The 13,573-nt window shown below is 41.5% G+C and overlaps 1 protein-coding gene across 6 annotated transcripts in view; it reads right to left on the reverse strand.

The window, feature by feature from the left end:
- The window catches only part of farp2 (FERM, RhoGEF and pleckstrin domain protein 2), a 145,670-nt gene that overhangs the window by 55,072 nt on the left and 77,025 nt on the right, over positions 1 to 13,573 (reverse strand). For 5 of the 6 annotated variants that reach the window (XM_059650943.1, XM_059650945.1, XM_059650942.1 and 2 more), the window contains 3 exons: positions 11,592 to 11,660; positions 3,648 to 3,705; positions 2,545 to 2,929 (listed from right to left, as the gene is read on the reverse strand). In XM_059650943.1, coding sequence (XP_059506926.1) covers positions 2,545 to 2,929; positions 3,648 to 3,705; positions 11,592 to 11,660 — 512 coding nt within the window. The remainder of the gene's footprint in view (positions 1 to 2,544; positions 2,930 to 3,647; positions 3,706 to 11,591; positions 11,661 to 13,573) is intronic. The other variant, XM_059650946.1, reaches the window with a different exon arrangement.

Below are 13,573 nucleotides of genomic sequence, written 5' to 3' on the forward strand. Positions count from 1 at the left end.
CAACTTACTCCCTAACATATCTATTGTCCTCCAAATAGTTGTGTTTGCAAACAATATTATCTGGTCATTAGGATTATTTATGAAGCTGCCTGCAAAGACAGAGCATCGAGTTTTAAGGCCCCACTGCAGTGTCTAATACAGCAGCTTTTGGCAGGAATGCACTTCTTTGGCATCTTACTTTGGCAATATGTGACAACACTGGACACACACTTATGCAAGAACACCTATTGTAGAAAACATCCCAAGACCACTCACAGCTTAATGGGAAACCTATTGAAAGGAACATATGTCACACCATGATGGGAGGCTGAAGGACAGGAGAACAAAAGTTAAAACAGAGAAATAGGTTCTAAGGGTTTTTTTTTAATGTGGAGAGAAATAGAGGCAAAGAGATTGAGGGACAGAAATACAGGCACAACTCAAAAGAACTATGAGGACTGTGGGATGAAGGAAAGGGAACATAGGAGCATAATCTGCTGCCAAAATAGAAAGGGGCTGGGAAAATTTGGCAGGACCAATGTGTCAGGACATGATATCTTGAACAAGATGACGTTTATAGAGTTCAAACAACAGAAAGCAGTCAAGAACAACACTGGATAAACACCTTAGCAATGTAAAAAAGACTTCTTGCACCACAGATGAGGTACAACAGAATTGTGCATGTCGTGGAGGTGTAAATAAACAGCCTCAATTATGAGGCTTTCAGCTGACCACTGGTTTTCACCTGGACAAGTGGGTGTGGTGGCAAGTAGCAAATCAAACAAAAACTGAGTGATGGACAAATGGCAGGGGAGGCAAAGACAAACTGCCTCTTTCAATCCCACACCCTGGACTTTTACTGAAGCAAGTCTAACTTCATCAACAATCTTGTGTTAAACTGCTTTGACAAGAGATAGTCACAGCAAACAGCAACAGCGCACCTTCACATATTGCAAAACACTTAAAACGTACTTTTCTTGGCTGCTTCAGAATTCCATTGTAGGAGGTTCTCCAATTAGTGTTCTCATTTTAAATGCACCCGATACTATGATAATCCATAAATTAAGTTAGACATGTATAAATGCTCCACAAAACTGACAGATTGGGCTACTGTTAGCTATCATGACCGTAAGCTTGAATCAGTTATGTCGTTACAGAATAAAGTGTTTGGTCAGAGGCTAATTTTAACTCGGAAACAGTTTCACAGATTTCTACAAAAGGTGTTGGACTACTGGATAAAGTTCACCATCACAGTGCATCCAAACAGAAACTTTCACTATAAAGTTTCTTTTTAAGTGTTTCATGAGTTAACAAAGAGATGTGCACAATAGCATTAGTGTTGGCTGTCAATTTTTAAAATATATATTTATACATACAGAATCAGAGTTTTTTTGTAAAAAATAGGTCTGTCCACAGGGTCTGGCTGCAACAACATTGGACAAATTACTCGTAAAATCTTATGCCAACAGAATACTCCTAGACAGATTCTGGTCAAAGCTTAGGCTGACAGCTCAAAACTTACCACAATCAAAATTAGGTAAATGTAAAGCATTCTGGAAATTATACCTCTTTGCAGTATATGTAATGCACAATGTTTTCTTGATTTGACAAGGTCATCAAACTAAGAAATCAAAGCAAAAGTAAAGTGGTCACTAAAGTGTTTGGCTCCAAATCACTCATGCACAAAGGTTATTACCCTGCAATGCACCAATGTGCACAAGTGCAATTCAATTCAATTCAGACTGTTCCTTTCCTCCTGCTCTCCATGTGCGCAACCATTAACATCGCCCTGAAAACTAAACGCAAAATTATTGGCTGTAACTTGTGCAAATGGGTTACTGTAAAAGAAATTACCGTCAAGAGGGATCCCGTTATCCGAATCCCAAGACCCAGACTCACTGCTGGTCGAATCTTCTGTGGTGGTGGGGGGATAACTGAGCTGCTCAAGTTGGTCAATCATATCACCAAACTGGAATGCAGAGCTGGACTCGGAGCGCACGGAATATGTGGGAAAATTCACCATGGAGCTGGCTTCAGATTGATTGCCCGAGTGGGCCATCCTGAATAGTGCTGTCTCAGAAAGGCCATTTAACCCCAGATTGGTCAACGAGCTGCTCTCCGACTGGTGGTTTAGCAGCGAGCTCGTCTCTGACTTGCTATAGCACCCATGCCGAAGGCTGGCTTGTGCCTTCACCTCAAAAAGGTCAGCTGTATCAGTGGGTCGGCCATTGCCATTGAGGTCATTCCCACCCTCAGATTCAAGGTCATCCTCTGAACCCAGCTCCATGTTATTATTGACACACTTAACTGGATTTTGCCCACAGGAATTTATTACTGGTGAACTGTCTTGTTGACTATAAACAGCAGAGCCTCTTGTACCATTTCCTAATCCATGGTAACATGGTGAAAATGCCTCTGATCCACCAGCAAAAAAGGAAATCTCAGCTGGGTCATCATCAATGAACTCTTCTGAAAGTTGCAACTGAGCATTTGTCAATGTGAAAATTGGCACTGCCCTTCCCTGAACCTGGCTAACATTGTACTTGTTCTCAGTAATAGGTATACCTGTGGTATAGTCATCCTCATCATTGTCATTTCTCTGAGGGAACCTCCTGTCACTAACACCATCCTGTCTAGTTAAAGCACTGCGCTCGTCACAACCCGAAGAGGAGCGACTGCAGCTGCCTGCAGCTTCAGCAACAGAACCTTGCAAGGTCGTCGGAGAGAGCCGATCAGAAATCTTCCACGAATCTTCGAGCGTTGGACTCCTCTTCACTTCTGATGGGGTCCTCCGAGCAGAGTGCTTGCCGACGAGCAGAGCTTTACTGTTTTCAGGGTGAATAAGCCGACTGTCAGCAATAGTCTTCTGTATAGATTGGACGGATTGAAAGGAGACAGTGGCTGAAGATGGAGAGCCTGGAACCTCTATGCCTTCAGTGAACGATAGACTCTAGTGCAGAGAAGAAAACAAAATAGCACCAAGAACCACATTTGAATACTGCGATCAATTTATGAACAACACGTTAACATACCATCACGTTCAACCAGATCTCGAATTGACCAATTACAGTTGATTGCATTAGAAAGAACCGTTTCACATTTCAGCACTTTGTTTAGGCCAACAAAGGCTGTTTCCTTATATTACCCAGTCATAAATGGCAAGGGGAAATTTTATGAAATCGGTGAAATCTAATGACATCCAAAGCTGACTGTAGATTTGCAGAATTTTTTTGTTGCTAATGTATTGCAACAAGCTATAGGAGGTTAGCACTGTTGTATTACGTTTGGATAACACAAAGATCAGAAGGCTTGATCCCGGGATTAATTCTTACTGAACCCAATTGTCTCAATGGTATGAAGCCTCCACGTTTACATAACCAAGGCTGGGTGGATTGCAACACAGAAGGGAAAAAGGAAGAAATACAAAGGTACATCTTATCATTTAGGACATAGACTTGGTTTGCTGATGCAGAGCAGGACTCAGTAATTCTGTACCAAACCACTGCCACCTTCCGAATGGCAAGTTCTAGGAGAAGGGTGGAAAGGGCAAATAAACCAATACAGTTTACCAGGCACTAATTAAGAAAACTCAGATTTGGTAAGCACTCCATTGATGAAGCATTAACACATAAAACACACACACGACGTTAAAGTGCTGCAGGACTAACCTGTTTAGGCACGTCTGCGCTCGAAGTCCGAGCTGAGATTCGTGCTCTGCTGTGCCGCCTGAAGAACAGAGAGTATTCAGTAAGGACATGAGGAGAAAACCCCTGCACCAGACAGCTTGAGTTTTTAAACAAACACTCAAACGGAGTGCAAGAAGCAAGTGTGTGCGGCAAGGCAAAAGTGCAGGCAAGGCAAAGAGACACATACTGTAGCACGAACACCAACAGCAGAAAAGAGAGCACCATGTTCGCATTCACTCACATCCACTAGTAATCATGGTTACACTTCAAACAGAGGTCTTCAACTAAGGCAAATAAAATCAAGAGATTCTTTCGAAGTGGTTCACTGAAGCACAAGGCAAGTTAAATCACATTTGAAGACATTTTATGTATAAATATACACAGTCATAAGAAGTTTTGAGTTCTAATCTGCTACCAGAGGCCAACACACTTCAATTAGCCTCAAACTTTTAATCGGACATCAACATACAAGAATGTTATTTCTAAACTGAGGTTATGCCCAACTCTCACATTCAGGAAATGCCACAAGTTTCCTTGAAGTAGACTGAGAATTACTGGCATAGACAAACATGAGGAACGCCGAAGGAGAGACAACAGCTCAGATAAAATGAACTGGACCCAACGCATTGTCTACACTACCTATAAACTTTGGGTTTGTTATTATTTAGTCACATCACAGGCAGTGTTCCATGAAGCCGTGTCCACCACACTATCAAAGAATTTTGCAATATAAAGAGCCAATTATAATCCCTAATTGCAAAATTATATAACCCAATGCACAAGAAGGCACTGCTACTAATTAGCACTGTGGGTGACAAATAATGCACTATCTTGAAATTAACAGGATACAAAAATCAAACAATAAAGCAAGAGGCAAATCCACTCGGGTGACTCCGAATGGAAACCATGTCAGCTCACCAAGTCCGAAAAATCAAAATTAAAGCAGTAACCTATACGGCAGCAGTCCTGTCTGAACACCTCATTATTCAAGATACAGATAAATGAAGGTTAGAGCTATACAGGCAATTTTTCACACTCAGACATCTGTGTGTTGAATTATGCAGCAAGAAGATTTTCAGAGATTTATGAAGGCTTTCTCATAAATCTATTGTTTTTAGTACAAACATTAGTTTCCTCCTTTTCCTGTCCAGGAGCTAATACCCGCTTGGGTGAAAAAAATCTCATCTCTGTACATATTCAACCTATTCAAACACATTATAACCAGCAATCACTCTAAATTTTCTTAGTGGCTGCATGGGCTTCTAAGGACCTTGCATAGCACCAACTTGCGGGACTGGAAGTCAGTGTCATGAGCAGCATGGCAGCACCATACTCAGAACATCAGAGGGGCCAGGCCGCACACATGCACAGCTTAAACAGAACGGTGGTAATGACACATCTGAAGCAGGTGGAATTTGAACTGGGATCTGCTGGTCTAGAGGAAAGAGGAAAGATCTTGATTTTGTTCCATTATTCGTCTCCTCATTGCAAGCATTAACAGTTGCTGCTAGGTGGCAGCATTGCTCCACGTGGAAAAAAAAAGGCCACAGAAAGACTTGGAGGAATTTTAAAATCAAGCTGGGCAAGTGCAGTTTGAACCCAGGGAGGCACAATGCCAATTTGAAAACACCATAAGGGTACAGCTCCCTTTTTAAAAATGATGAAAGCTGTCATCATTGAGGAGGGACACGTGCTCCTCTGGAAGGGCAATGGGCACTGTCATGATACACAATCATGTTGGGGTCCCTGGCAGATGAAACACTTGCTTCCCCCTCCAGCCTCCTGGCTGTGTTTCAGTGAGGGGCTTACAGTTACAGTTAAACCTGGACCAACATGTTAGGACACAGATTCAGGACAGTTCGGGTCTGAGCCGAGACCTTCTGACCCGGGGTAGGGACATTACATTGCACCACAAGAGCATTATGAGGACTCAGCTTGTTTTTAAATAACCCACTGCCAAATGAACCATTTAACTACTTGAATTAATTACAACTGCTTGCCACCAGGGCCACTGCAACAATAACAAGGAGGAAAAAAAATGGCAGCAAAACAAGGGAGAACAAGATTACAGCGCTTTTTATAGTGATCCACCAAAAAAAACCTGTTGGAAGAACTCAGCTCTTTTTTTTATTTTCTTAACAACCAGTTCAGAAATGTGACCCCCGCACTCCTCTGGAGCAGGTGGGACTGAAACTTAAGCTTCCTAGTTCACTGCCAATTTAACGTCCAATAAGCATCACCTTGCCTTTATTCAACTCCAGAGCTTTTCTGCTTCAGCCTTGGCATGGTGGTGCAGTGCCATGCCTCTCCCCCTGGATCTGGAGGTCTGGGTTCAAGTCCCATCTGCTCCAGATCACTAAACAGGTTTCATTAGGAAATATATTGCTTTTGAGTCTTGAAGGGACCTGCATTTTTAACACAGACATCTAAACTTCATCAGTGTGACTGTTAACCTACATATAGCTGCAAAAATCCTGAAAAAACTTGGACCAACACTCGAAAACAATTAACGCGGGCCTGGCAGAGAGAAAAACATGGTTACAAGAACAGGCATGTGACTCAAAAGCTAGTGCTATGGATCTCCCACGGGTCATGGTCTTAGCCTTAGACAGAGGAGTCATTAAGCAATTGCCCAACTCAAACAGTTACCGATCATTTCATTCACTTAGTTGGCAACTTCCCTGAAAAGCTGAAAGCCAGCCAAGATACTGAATTTGTAAAGCAAAAATATTCAAGACATTCTCAAACCTGCCTTCCAGTGAGTGGCAGAAGCAAAGACATGCATCAAAACAAAATTGCTCTGAGCAAAAACACCTTAAGTCACAAATTTCATAAAGCTAGAAACTGTACAGAAAAGGAGCTGCAAGCCATAAAGGAAAACAGAAAAGTAGAACTTTGGTATGCAGAATTGTAAGTCTAAAGCAAAGATTCCAAACAATGACATTATCCCCCTGTGGGCTGAAACCAGCACTGGAACTTTTAAAATATCTGATCTGCAAAGAAACCAGAAAATGCAATTTGTGAACATTTCACCCTCCCTCCTTCTGCTGCACTGGCGATATGCAGTAATTAAAGCAGTAATTCTTCTTGACTCATTTACAGAATGTGGCTGTCACCAACTTAGCCAGCATTTAAATGATCCTAAACATGTCAACTCTTACATGCAGGCTGTCTTCTTTGACTGTGAACAAAATGATACCCAGAACACAGGAATAAATTAATACAAACAAGACCTACACTAGTCCCAATATCAGTCTGACTATCTGTGGAACAATGTTCTTTTATACATCTGATGTCTCCACCTGGTACATGGAGAAACTTGAAAGAATTCAGAATTAAGTATTCTGACCTTACGTTAGGATGAGATCAGGAACAACGCAGTCTCCCTGAAAACTGCTAAGTGATGTGGTAAATGAAAATAAGGAAATTGTTGGAATCCTGATTAATTATTTTGCATCAGTATTTACAATAGGCGTATGTACCAGGAATTCCAGGGAAATTATTGCTGAATCAAGAACCAGACCTCAAAATTAACATCAGAAAAATAATGACATCTATTGGTTATAAATTTCTAAGACTGGGTGGCTTCAATCAGAGAACCGAAAGAAATTCAGGCTAACATAAGAGAAGCAACAACGACAATTTCCCAAAGTGTTTCCAATTCAAGAACTATTCCTTTAAAATTGGAAAATTATACATCACTGTCCTGGTTAAAGTGGGATGGAATTATAGACCAGAGGTGCCAACAAATTACAGGAGTCTGATTAAGAATAAAAATAGGGCACCTTAAAAATTTCCAGCTGATCAGACACAGTTAGAATGGGTGTGTTAAGGACAGATTTTGCTTCAGTTTTCCAATGTTGCTTTGAGAGGGCTTGAAAGGGAAGGCTGAGGGACAATGGATGTAAATACATTCACTTTCAAAAGATATTTGATAAAATCCATCATAAAAGACTGTTATAGCTAAAACTGAAATCCAAGGAACTAAATGCAAATTAACTTTGTTTGGAAATTACTTTAGTAACCCAGAGGGATAACAAGCATGTATTCTAATTGGTACGGTTGTGTTGGGGCCTTAACTATTCACCACACTTACTGCTGATGCCTTCAATGATGATGTGGAGAGCCGTGTATCCAACTTTGTTGTTGTCACAAAGCAAGACGGCATAAAATTCCTAACAAACATTAATAGGTTGACAATTGGAAAAAACTGCAGCAAGTATTGCAGACAGATTATGGAGGTCACCCAGTTTAGGCCTAGGGAGGATAGAATAGGGTATGGTCTAAACAATGAAAAGCTAGAAACAGTGTAAGTTCAAAGAGACATATAGAGACCTGGATCTTTCAGATGCCACACACAGACGGGGCAAGTATTAAAGTTGCTAGCTGCCTAGAATAAAAGGGGATGGAAATTCTACTATAGATATAAAGCTTTAGTTAGACCACACCTGCAGTCATAGGCACATACCAGGGAAAGATATACTGGCCTTGGATACAGTACACCACACATTTACCTGAATAATGCCTGGACACCAAGGGCTAAATCAGGAGAGATTACATGAACTGGGATTGTTCTTGCTGGAATTAGGTTAAGGGGAGATGCCATCTAAATTTCCACGGCGTCAACTCTTGTCCAGTCACAAGGGATTAAATAGCCTCCTCCGGTGACCATAATGCATGTGAGAAGAAATTTCTTGCAAGCTGGGGGTCTACTAAAACCATTTCTGTCCCAGGTGACATTAGAAAAGTGGACTCTACAGAGGCCAGAGTCTCCAGAAATACGATCTTAATAAAAAAAACTGTTGCAAAGTTTAGGAAGTTGAAAGCAAGAAATATCAGTTTTATTCTTATTAAAAGTAACTCAAATTTGTTTCTTGCTTGTCCAATTACTAAAAAGATCACCCTTCATGGGTCAACATACTGTACCACTCAGCAGCCTGTTCATTACTGGTATACACTGTATCAACCACCAGCACTCATTTGTGAACTGCATGACTGAACAAATGCGAAAAATAGCTTTAATATGAGTCAAGAAATGATTCAGTCAAACATTGGAATTTACAGTTTCATTTAACAGATATTCATTTGGAGGTGGGCCTTTAGTTCAATCCCCTATATGGAAAGGTTGCGGAAAATTATAGACCAGTGAGCCTTACCTCAGTTGTTGGTAAAGTGTTGGAAAAGGTTATAAGGGATAGGATTTATAATCATCTAGAAAAGAATAAACTGATTAGGGATAGTCAGCACGGTTTTGTGAAGGGAAGGTCGTGCCTCACAAACCTTACTGAGTTCTTTGAGAATGTGACCAAACAGGTAGATGAGAGTAAACCGGTTGATGTGGTGTATATGGATTTCAGCAAGGCGTTCGATAAGGTTCCCCACAATAGGCTATTGTACAAAATGCAGAGGAATGGAATTGTGGGAGATATAGCAGTTTGGATCGGAAATTGGCTTGCTGAAAGAAGACAGAGGGTGGTAGTTGATGGGAAATGTTCATCCTGGAGACCAGTTACTAGTGGTGTACCGCAAGGGTCAGTGTTGCGTCCACTGCTGTTTGTCATTTTTATAAATGACCTGGATGAGGGCGTAGAAGGATGGGTTAGTAAATTTGCAGACGACACTAAGGTCGGTGGAGTTGTGGATAGTGACGAAGGATGCTGTAGTTTGCAGACAGACATAGATAAGCTGCAGAGCTGGGCTGAGAGGTGGCAAATGGAGTTTAATGCAGACAAGTGTGAGGTGATGCACTTTGGTAGGAGTAACCGGAAGGCAAAGTGCAGGGCTAATGGTAAGATTCTTAGCAGTGTAGATGAGCAGAGAGATCTCGGTGTCCATGTACACAGATCCTTGAAAGTTGCCACCCAGGTTGACAGGGCTATTAAGAAGGCATACAGTGTTTTAGCTTTGATTAATAGAGGGATCGAGTTCCAGAACCAAGAGGTTATGGTGAAGCTGTACAAAACTCTGGTGCGGCCACACTTGGAGTATTGTGTACAGTTCTGGTCACCGCATTATAAGAAGGATGTGGAAGCTTTGGAAAGGGTGCAGAGGAGATTTACTAGGATGATGCCTGGTATGGAGGGAAGGTCTTACAAGGAAAGGCTGAGGGACTTGAGGCTCTTTTCATTAGAGAGAAGAACGTTGAGAGGTGACTTAATTGAAACATATAAAATAATCAGAGGGTTAGATAGGGTGGATAGGGAGAGCCTTTTTCCTAGGATGGTGATGGCGAGCATGAGGGGGCATAGCTTTAAATTGAGGGGTGAAAGATATAGGACAGATGTCAGACATAGTTTCTTTACTCAGAGAGTAGTAAGGGAATGGAACGCTTTGCCTGCAACGGTAGTAGATTCGCCAACTTTAGGTACATTTAAGTCGTCATTGGATAAGCATATGGACGTACATGGAATAGTGTAGGTTAGATGGGCTTGAGATCGGTATGACAGGTCGGCACAACATCGGGGGCCGAAGGGCCTGTACTGTGCTGTAATGTTCTATGTTCTAAATCAAAGTACAGTTATAAATAAGGGCTAATCACAAAAAGATTAGTGAAAGTGCATTTGAAATAGGATAATAAGGTACACTTCAATGCAAAATGTTTCTGTTTAATACTAATCCTATATCAGTTCTTAAGCATAACCGTACTCCTTCATTAGGATCAGCTGTACCCCCAGCTAAAAGGGACTGTTTCTAAGTAAATGCTCAAAACTGGGAACATCCATCATTTTTTCTTCAAATAATGTAGTCTGTGTAAACAAATTCACTGGAAAACTGAAGGAGAGATGGACATTTTTAAAATAACGGATGTTTATCGATAATGTTGATGGAAGACGACAACTTAAGGGTGAACATTGAACAAGAAACTGCAAGCCCAAAATTTAAAAGCAGACAGCAACATTGTTTCTAATGATTAAAAAGTCCTCTCTGACCAGGTAATGAACAATGATTAACTCCCAAAGAAGAATTATAATACAGCACCTTTGCAAAGAGAATTGCACAGATCGTTAAGGCAGAACTGCCCAACTTCCAAAACAGGAGCTAAGAATTGTTGAAAAGTAGGGAATAGACAGAAGGTGGTAAGCAAATAAAATAATTGGACATGGAACCTTGTAAACACAGTGCTTCTTCACTACAGAATATATGGTCTTGTAATCTTTAAAACACGAGGCCTGATAAAAACAGTTAAGCCAAAGTTAAATATCTTGACTTGAACAAAGTCTCATCGAGTGTCAATATTTATATGTTAGATGAACATGATGGGGATAGCTGACATGGAATCAGTGTGTTTCAGAACATGGATTAAACGTGCTGTTGAAGAGACGACAAGTGGGAGCTCCCCGTCTCAGTGATCACGAAACAACACTACTTGGATGTGGAAGAAAAGGGAAATTTTCTAACTACCCCAATGGTAGCAATCTGAATCAGGGCAGATCACCATCAGAGAACATTCCAAGACAAAAAGATGTCAAGCCAAATGTTTGTGAGGTTGGATTGGGAAGTATTTTTTTTCTAAGCTTTCACAGCATGTGACCTGCTCTGTTGCCTATGCTCTCGAAAAAGGAAAAAGATCCTTCATGATAAGATAGATCTAAGCAGTGAGAATAGGAAGAATATTGAAGTAACCTAACAAGGGCTGAGGTCAATACATCAACACATATAACTGGCTCAGAGGTAATAAGACGAGGGGGTGATCAGGGCAGGTCCACTGGAATTAGGACAGCTTTTGACGTACAATTTGCACAACAACCTATTCTAACATCAGCCTGAGTATTATTAATAATGTCTTTACCAAATTCTTACAAATGACGAAGTAAACATTTATGTAGAATGGAACTTGGCATTAACAAGCATATTATCTCAGATTAAATGGGAGGCCAACAAGTAATACATCAATGTAAAACTTTCAAATATATGTGTGCAAATTACCTCTGATAAGGAGTGGTCTTAATCATACTCTCTCGCATGTAGTCAACAAGCTGTTTCTGTGTCCTTCCACTGTGGAGGAAAACACATAGTATTAACCATGACATGTTCAACACTGCTCGTTTCACAAGAATAGCGGTGCAGCACACTGACATTCGACAGCATTTTTCCATGAATAGCCAGGGTGTAACTTTGGGGTAACAAAGCAGTGATTACATATGCACTTCTATTTAACAAAGTCCCGCTGAAAGCTTACTAACTGTGCACTTCGCACGGTCAGGTAGGAGAAACCACACCCACAATGAGCATATAGCTCGGGGGTTTTGGAGGCAAATGTGGGAGTTCAATGCAGAGGGGAAAAGGTGCTCTTTGCTTGCTTTTTTTGGTTCAGTTTGTAAGGTTTTTATTTTAAAGGAGGATAAATTGAAGGTCAGCTGCCCAGCACAAACAATGACATCACCTGAAAGCTAAGTTTACTGACTAGCAAAGCTACTAATTTGAATATTATAGGTTACTTTTGGATTGAAGGAAAATAGGGGAAACATTTATTGGCCACTAACAAAGGCCAGTATGAAACTTTCAAAATCAAATGACGTCCTAAGTAATTAAAATAGAGATGTCGCGCCAGGTGATGGCTTGTGCTCACATGATGTGGGAAGATGTTGGGCCCCATTGTGGCCCGTAGTGACCACATCTGCAGCAAGTGTTGGTTGCTTGAGGGACTCTGGCTCAGAGCTGATGAGCTGGAGTCTGAGCTTCAAACAGTGTGGCACATCAGGGAGGGGGAACGCACTGTTTCAGCCAGAAGTCATGCCATTTGGATTAAATATCTTGAATTTAGTCAGTGGTCAGAGATAGGAGGGTGTGACTACAAGCAATGCAAGCAGAGGTAACTAACAGGTAGTGCTGAAGGAGCCTCAGCCTTTGAACTTGTCTAACAGGTTTGAAATTCTCGCTCCATGTGTTGATGAGTGGGGCTGAAGAAGAAAGGGCAAACTGGCCATAACATCATGGTATAGGGAGGCATTCAAGTGGGTCAGAAAACAGGGATGTAGTTGTAATCAAGGACTGTACAGTCAGGGGAATACATTCAGTTCTCTACTGTCAGGATCAAGAGTCCCAAAGGCCGCACTACCTGCCTGGTCCTCAGCTTCAGGAAATCATCTGGGCTGCAGCGGAACTTGGAGTGGGAAGGGAAAGATTGCTGGGGTCCACACAGGTATCAACAATGTATGTAGGAGGAGGAAACAGCCACTGCTGAGGAAATATGAGCTGCTACAATTAAAAAGCAGAAGCAAAAAGACAACAACCTCTTGCTTAGTACTGAGCCGTGAACAAACTGGCACAGAGCGAACTGGTTTAGAGAGAGAAACACAAGGCTCAAGGATTGCTGTGGGAGTAACAGGTTCAAATTCATGGGACATTAGCACTTCTAATGGGGAAGGAGGAAGCTGTTCCAAAGGGACTGGTTCACCTGAATCATGCTGGGATCAGAGTCCTGGCAAATCACATAACTAAGGCTGTGGATAGGACTTGAAACCAAATACAGGGGTGGGCTCAGTTGGGTGGAAAATTATGAAAACGTTAGGGCCGAGGGGTGCTCAGTATTCACAGTATATGAAACAAAGTAAATGAGCTTGCAGCACGAATGGAAATTGGCAGGTATGATGTTGTGGGTATCACAGAGACATGGCTGTAAGGGGGTCAGAGCTGGGAACTAAATATCCAGGGATACACGTCCCATCAGAAGGATTGACAGATGGACAGAAGCAGCAGAGTTGCTTTGCTGGTAAGAAACTGAAATTAAAGAAGTGATATATGGCCAGAAAACCTGGCATGTGTGTGGGAAATGTTGAGGAGTTACAAAGGAAAAAAGACCCTGATGTGAGGTGTGTACAGACCTCCTGGCAGGCATCAGGATGTGTGGCAGAAAATAAATCAGGAGATGCATAGGCATGTCAGGAAATGTAGTACTGCAATAATCA

Source organism: Stegostoma tigrinum, chromosome 14 (assembly GCF_030684315.1).
Source record: "Stegostoma tigrinum isolate sSteTig4 chromosome 14, sSteTig4.hap1, whole genome shotgun sequence".
NCBI classification, from domain to species: Eukaryota; Metazoa; Chordata; class Chondrichthyes; order Orectolobiformes; family Stegostomatidae; genus Stegostoma; species Stegostoma tigrinum.